This window comes from Colossoma macropomum, unplaced genomic scaffold, assembly GCF_904425465.1.
Source record: "Colossoma macropomum unplaced genomic scaffold, Colossoma_macropomum, whole genome shotgun sequence".
Classification (NCBI taxonomy): Eukaryota; Metazoa; Chordata; class Actinopteri; order Characiformes; family Serrasalmidae; genus Colossoma; species Colossoma macropomum.
Window position 1 is genome coordinate 2,452,379 of NW_023494787.1, and position 8,133 is coordinate 2,460,511.

The window sequence follows — 8,133 nt, forward strand, 5'->3', positions numbered from 1 at the left end:
GCCTCTGGCGACCTCTCGCGTTCGGTGAGTGATAATGCAGCTCAGCGCGAAACGAATCAAGTGGAGTTCATTTTATACCTCGGAACTCTTTTTTTCGTTAAACGGCTGTTGAAAATGTTATTTTCCACCTCAGTCTGTCAAATCAGACTCTATACGAGTTGTTATCTCCATCAAAGACTGAATAACAGGGTTGAACACAGAGATCATATTCCTCATTAAGCTGTTATTAATGCAGTAAAAAAAACATATAAAGCATGGGTTCTCAACCTCTTCCACCTCAAGGTTTGTCTGTTTAATACTAGAAAGCATGAAGGCCTGGGAAAAAAAGGTTTTGCTTTAAAAAATTGGGAAATTTTCAACACAGCAGTGTTTTAGGTGCCAGAATGCATGATTTGTATTATGGAACATAAAATATCAACATATCAGGCTAACATACGCTTGTTTTATAGCTGAAATGGTGAATGGTGGCAAATTACGCTAAAAGTTTCACTCGCGAAGTGAACGAATGAAACTTTGGGGCACTGTATTTTGTTTCTGGAGACAAGGCGAGAAACACAGATTAAACTGATTTGTATGTTGTTGTTGCCTGGCTTGAATTAATATTGCTTACGGTTTGAAAAGCATTAATGTTTCTCTCTTGTTATAACATCAATTATTTTTTTCACAGTTTTTTATATAGTTTTATGACATAAAATGCCATTAAAGACCCACTAAGGACCACTGGCCCCCTGTGTCAGTACTGGCCCATGGACTACCAGAGTGTGCTTCATGGCCCACTGGTGGTCCGTGGTCCAGTGGACGAGAAACCCTGATATAAAGTAAACAACATAGAACAGACGGGAAGTTGAACGTTTGTTTTAATCAGAATGTTTTCATTAAAATCTTTGTTTCATTTCATTGTTATTTAAAATAATAGTTAAAAATGGGTAATGGTTGCAAATTTGGCTAAAATGAGATGAGCAGCATTCAGGACTGGTTAGCTTGACAGGGTGCACATAATACACACACACACAAACACACACACACATATATATATATATATATATATATATATATATATATATATATATATATAGATATATGCATAAAAGGGTTGAATCGATCGAGTTCTGCAAATTAAAATGACTTTTTTATTAAAGTAAATAAATGAAGAGGAAAAATCATTAAATTGCTTGTAAATGAACCAAATAACAGGGTAATGATGGTTTTACTGGAAGATATTAATGAATTATTTCATAAACAGTTCCAGTTCTATATTTCATAGAGAAAGTCAATGTTAGTGAGGTCCCCATGTTAAAGGAGGATAGACATTTTATGTGTTTTGCAATCATTTAAATGCTAAATTAGGTTAAAGTGCAGATCCCTTCATTACAGAATTAACTAAAAAACAACAACAACAGTCACTTTGCTACGGCGGCGTTTTAGGGCCACTGCTTTTAAAAAGCTAATGGGATGTAAACTGAACTTCACTTAAGGTAAGCACTGTATACTGGAGACCAACACTGTATGTCCAAAAATATCCAGACAGCCCTTCTAATGAGCCTGTATAACCTCCACAGAAAAGCAGTGACAAACAGCCACACATGGGGTTAAGGTCACCATGCCCAATGCCAAGCGTGGGCTCAAGGGTTCTTTAGTGAAGGGAATGGTTCTGTTTAGAACTATGAGTTCTATATAGAACCATTTGCATGCTTTAATCATTCTTCAGATTGATGGAAAATGCACTGTGCATGTATATGAAATGGTTATGAATACACTGCCTGATAGTTTTGAGAAGATTTTGGCCTTAAACTCCATTCATGGTGGAGGGATACATAACATGCAGGGTGCTGTGAGGCTAAATAGTCCCCAAAGAAAACGTATTATTTCAGATTTTCTACTATTTTCCATCATCATCATTCCATATAAACTCAGAAGACTCGTGTAGGTTCACTGGTGGTTCTGGATAGTAAATAAAATGTCTATATTTGTGTTGTAGTCATGGCGACCCCTGGTTCCTATCACCACCACTGTAAAGACATCTGAACCATTTCACACCAAACCACTCTGAATCACTCTGTATCTCACACACTGAGTTATGGGGGAATTTTGAGAAAAAATAGTGGAATCCTCTTTAAAGATTGAACGAGGGCTCATTCTGCCCCTTCCTGGGACAACACCGCCACCTTTAGTCGAGGATGAACTGTGCACCTGTCACCAGACTGGAGGAGGAGGAGGAGGAGGAGGAGGAGGAGGAACCAGAGGGAGAATAGATCCTTCACTTCATCATTATCAGGGTGTGGTAGCCGGCAAGACCAGCATCACAAAGACCTGCCACGCTTTTATTCACACTCTTTGACAGCTGCACTTCACAAGGACCCTAAAAAGAAAGGTAAATAATATTTTCTTCTGAAATTCTAGTCAATTGGTTCTAGACGTATGATTTTGATTGGATTAATATGTCATGCTCTTTATGATGCTGTAGATCTCTGTTTAGATCAGACAAACAGCCTGATGTGTTTGTAGAGCTGATAAAGCTGGCCTTCCAGCCCTGCCTCACAAGATACGGACCTTTTTTAATCCTAATTTCACAAATGAGGAGCATTTTAGCCAGAAATGTAAAGATGCATCACCTTACAGCTCAGAATGAGATCTTTCTGAGATTTAAGCACCGTTTTTACTCCTCACTAAGCCTATTTAGCAGCTTTGAGTCCCTCCTTTAATAGACATGTGGGTTATTTTCTGAGGTGATGCCTAAAGCAGCGTAGCTGACTCTCCAGTTATAATTAGCTCTGCTCTGGACAGTCAGTCACACAGTAACCCAAATATGGCCAATGCTCCTAATTAGTCCGTTTGTGTAGCTTATTGTGGACATTTTAGCTACAGATCTATCGAATGTAATCGAGTAAGAGCAGCGCGACACTAATCTGGACTGCTATTTGTTTTAGTTATGGGCTGAAAAGGCTAAACCGTGAAGCTAATTCAAGTGGTTTGCAAGCGATTTTTTCTCCCACGCGTTTTCAGGCTCGCCCCGCCCTTCCTCCGCTTGGATTGGCTGCCGCGCTCTGGTTACCCTGCGCTGTGATTGGCGAATTGCTGTTTACCGGCCAATCATAGCGCAGGAGCTCTCCGAATAGCGGTGGGATTTGGAAAAAAAGGCCGCAGGATTTTTCTGCCGCATTTAGCTGCTCGTGTCCGGCTTCAGAGCTGCAAAACAAACATATTTACACGCTTCAGGTTACTTCTGTTTATTTTTGTGTTTAAATGTTATCGCCTGGCTGTGTATACGGGGTATTTTTACTGTAGTATGTACATTTATACATTTAACGTGCTATATATACACGACCTAGAACATCTATATTTGTTTTAATTAAATTTATTTTTATGATTTGCTTAATTTCCAGCAGCTCCAGACTGGCTAGTCATATACACATCACAGTGCTAAATCATATCTTTAGTTGCTGTCACTTTTAGCTGTCTAAAGAAAAACATGTATCTCCATTTTTGATTTTGTTTTTTCATCATTTAAACATCTTGGCTGTCCTGACATTAATTTACATTGAAAGTTAAGTACGTTTTTGCTCTCTCCTGTAAAGTTACCATTTCAGAGATACATTTTTTTTCTTTGGACAGTGATGTTATATTGGCTAATACCACAAAAAACTGCTTGAAAAAGCTGTATTACTTCCAAAGTATGTTATATTTGAAATCCTATTTGTGTTTGTTTGGCTATAAACCTACAAATGTACAACATTTACAACTATGTCTCCTCAATTCAATTTGTGTATTGTAAAAAAAAAACAGCTATATCAATGAACATATTGACAAAATTTACATTTTTTTGGAGATATATTGTGTTTACCTCACAGAGGATGTGATGTCTGTCTGTCTGTCTCTCTTCTCTGCTGCCTCTCTCTCTTTTCAAACAAACAACACATTCACGATTTACATTATATTATATAATACATATAAATATATATTCACACACACATTTATATATATCACTGTTGTCAGAAAAAAACCTTGTATCTCCGTTTTTGACGTTTTTCAGGTTTTGACATAATTTAAAAATGCCTGTTGTTCCTTACATTGTGTGTAAATTATATGATGAATGGACTAAAAGAAACGGCCCAAAATGACTTGGAAAAAATTCTGGTTCCATTGACTTACATTAAAAGTAAAGTAGGTTTTTTCCTTCTCCTGTAAAGTTACCATTTTGGAGATACAAGGTTTTCTTCCGATATGTGTGTATATATATATATATATATATATATATATATATATATATATATATATATATATATATATATACATATATATACATACACACACACACACACACACACACACACACACACACATATGTATTATAGTATAATGTGAAGCATTAATGTGTTGTTTGTTTGAAAACTTTGTAACTTTGTTGGGCCCCCTTCTTCATCACTCATCTTTTTGAGTTTGTTCTACTCACTAAAACACGTCCACTTGAATTTTCAACCAGACAGTACAAACAGCTGGATTACTGAAATATGAATTGCAAGAAAATAAGCCACGATAATTTGATTTATTGAAGCACAAAAACCTCAGTGCTTTCAGCTTAAAAGATCGATGTGCAGCGCATTAAGTCCATGTGGTTTGTTCTCAGCACTGCAGAGTCATCATGCTGGAAGTGATGAGCAGCCAGTTTGACTCCTTTCTGTTCTGGAGGCAGCCGATCCCGTCTCTGGACCTGTCCGAGCTGGAGGACCTGGGCCTTTCAGAGCTGGCGCCCAAGAGCGGTCAGACGGGGAAGGGCAGTAAAGGCTCAGTGAAGTCTCCTCTGGTGGACGACGACGATCTGGATCTGTCTGAGTTCTCCACCTTCAACTACTGGAAAGAGCCGATCGCCAGCATCGACACGCTGGACTTTAACCTGCTGCTGTGAGGAAACACTGGAGCCCAGTTCACCCCCACTTTACCCGCCCTGAGCCGCAGCCTTTTACGCCCTCTGTCGCTTATTAAGGTTCATAATGTTTCCAAACACAAAAGCAGCACAGGCTGGAGTCTCCTGTGTCACAGTGCCTGTTCATAGAAACAAAGGGAGAGAAACGCATGTGTTATTGGTGCCGAACAGTGTAAAATACAAGATTAAGTGTTGTTTCACTCCACAGTAGCACAGTGAATTTACTTAACTCATCATTTCCACACTAATAAGATCTATTACAGTGACACAGATGTTGCCAAAAGTAAATAAACTGAAAGACAAAATTGCTGTAATGTATTTCGTTCATGTGGAAACTCTGGTGTAGTGAAGCATCAGGCTGGTGAGCTGTTAGGTGCTGGTTTGTGCACCTCACAGCTGCCATCTACAGTAATTACAGTACTAATTAAGGCGATGAGACAATAATACTGACTGTTTTGTTAAAACTGAACATTTTCATCAGTGTTTTTTTGTGATCAGTGTGTTGTTCCTCTCCTTTTAGATTAATAAATAGATTTAAATCATCCAAAATGTCTTAACGGCGTTCCTTTTTCAAATGTAATCAGATCTGATCACTTTGGTAGACTTTAGTCTGTGAAGGCCAAACACTGTTACTGTACACTTTTAGAAAAAGATGGTTCTTCAAGGGTTCTTTAGGGAAGACAGTGGCCCTATATAGAACCATGAACACTCAAAGAACCATCTGCATGCTTAAATGGTTCTTTGCATGGTGAAATTGTTCTTCAGGTTGATGGAGAATGTGTTGTATGTGGTTCTATGTAGAATCTTTTTTGAAAAGGGTTCTGCTGTTGTTTTAAGCTTGACATTGTAACAGTAGCAAAACCCTTTTTGGTGCTACATAGAACCATAAACACATTCTCCATCAATCTGAAGAACCATTTCACCATGCAAAGAATAGCATATAGCATAAAGTAGCATATAAGAACTTCACAAAGCCAACTTACTGACCTTACAGTGTTCAAACACAGTTTGTTTTCCATAAGAATAAACTGCAACACCTTAGCAACCATCTAGGGCAGCAGAGCAACACCTAGCAACACCTTAGCAACCATCTGGGATACCATAGTAACGCCTAGCAACACCTTAGCCACCACCTGGGATAGCATAGTAACTCTTAGCAACACATAACAACCACCTGGGATAGCATAGCAACACCTAGCAATACCTTAGCAACCGGTTGGATAGCATAGCAACAGCGTAGCAGTACCCTTTCAACCATCTAGGATCACATAGCAACAGCCCAGTAACACCTTAGCAACCACCTGAGATAGCATAGTAACACCTAACAACACCTTAACAATCATATAGGACAGCATAGCAACACCTTAGCAACCATCTGGGATACCATAGTAATGCCTAGCAACACCTTAGCAACCACCTGAGATAGCATAGCAACACCTAACAATACCTTAGCAACCGGTTGGATAGCATAGCAACAGCGTAGCAGTACCCTTTCAACCATCTAGGATCACATAGCAACAGCCCAGCAACACCTTAGCAACCACCTGAGATAGCATAGCAACACCTAGCAACACCTTAACAACCATCTGGGATACCATAGTAACACCTAGCAACACCTTAGCAACCATATAGGACAGCTTAGCAACACCTAGCAACACCTTAGCAACCATCTGGGATACCAAAGCAATGGCCTAACAACACTTTACACATAACAACCACCAGCCAACACCCAAACAAGCTGGAATTATTATATAGACCCAATTCAGCTTTCAGTCCTCAGTGTTTTGCTGCTCCTTCAGCTGTTGAGGTGTTGTTAGCTGACTTTTTCAAACCATCTTAAAATTCCCTTTCTAGTTACTATTTTATTATTATTATTCTACTTACTGTCCAAAACCACCAGTGAACCTACACGAGTCTTCTGAGTTTATATGGAATGTTGGTGATGGAAAATAGTGGAAAATCTGACATAATAAGTTTTCTTTGGGAAATATTTTGCCTCATAACACCCTGCATATTATGTATCCCTCCACCATGAATGGAGTTTAAGTTCTCTAAACTATCATAAAACAGTGTCTCAGTCATCAGGCAGTGAATTCATAACCATTTCATGTAGGAACTTTCTGTGAGGGAGCTTTTAGAGGTGGACGTCTGGTTCCTATCACCACCACTGTGAACAGTTCTGACTCGGTAAGTTTCTCTAGAACAGAGCGTTTCACACCAAACCACTCTGAACGGCTCTGTTTACATCTTAACCTCTTAATTGTGCAGAAATAATAATAAAAAAATGGTGGACTTTAATTTGTGCTGTAGTGCAGGTGTATGAACGCTGCTGTTACACTGCAGACCAGCAGGGGGCGGTAATGCAGCACTGGCCTACCAAATGACTGCAGTCTACATTTAAAACAGCTCAGAAGAAGACGTGCTGGACATGTGACTAACGTGTGGAAGATTCAAGACTGAACATGAGTTAGAGCACATCTATCTATCTATCTATCTATCTATCTATCTATCTATCTATCTATCTATCTATCTGTCCATCTATCCATCCATCTATCTATCTATCTATCCATCTATCAGGGCCAGTACTTCAATATGAAACTACCTTTATGAACTGTAACATGAATATGTAAAATAAAAATATATTAATAAATCCTAACAGGAATATTTAAATATAAAACTACCTTTCTGAACCGTAACGTCAATATATATATGATTAAACATAAAACAGAATTTATAAACTCTAACGTGAATGTTTTTAATGAAAATTCGGTATAAAAACTCAAACATAAATATTTAAATACGAGGCTACATTTATAAAATGTGAAACTACATCAATAAAGTCTCAGATAAATATTTAGATATGAATATATAAATTCTAACAAGAATGTTTAAAGGTGAAAAAAGAACTTATAAACTATAACATTATATAAATTTAGTGCATTTACTTTATATTCAAATATGAAAATGAATGTATAAACTGCAACATGAATTATGTATTTAAATATATTTATAAGCATTAACAGACTGTAGAATAATAAAAAGTATTTACGGAGCCCCGCTGGTGACATCCTGTATAAATAAAAATAATGCGTGGCCACGCCTTCTTAACGCCTTACTAAGTCGTGGCCACGACTTAATCATCTCATTCCCACGCCTTACTAAGTCGTGGCCACGCATTATTTTTATTTATACAGGATGTCAGCAGCGGGGCT

The 8,133-nt window shown here is 38.1% G+C and overlaps 1 protein-coding gene across 1 annotated transcript; it reads left to right on the top strand.

The window, feature by feature from the left end:
- Positions 1-2,220: 2,220 nt before the first annotated feature.
- mllt11 (MLLT11 transcription factor 7 cofactor) lies at positions 2,221-5,470 on the top strand. Its single transcript, XM_036565843.1, has 2 exons — positions 2,221-2,371; positions 4,625-5,470. Exon 2 carries the CDS (start codon positions 4,640-4,642, stop codon positions 4,901-4,903), a length of 264 nt encoding a protein of 87 aa, XP_036421736.1. The 5' UTR covers positions 2,221-2,371; positions 4,625-4,639; the 3' UTR covers positions 4,904-5,470.
- The last annotated feature ends 2,663 nt before the right edge of the window (positions 5,471-8,133 follow it).

Bases quoted from the DNA above. Each gene is read 5' to 3' on its own strand.
- mllt11 (XM_036565843.1), top strand. From the start codon at position 4,640: ATGCTGGAAGTGATGAGCAGCCAGTTTGACTCCTTTCTGTTCTGGAGG.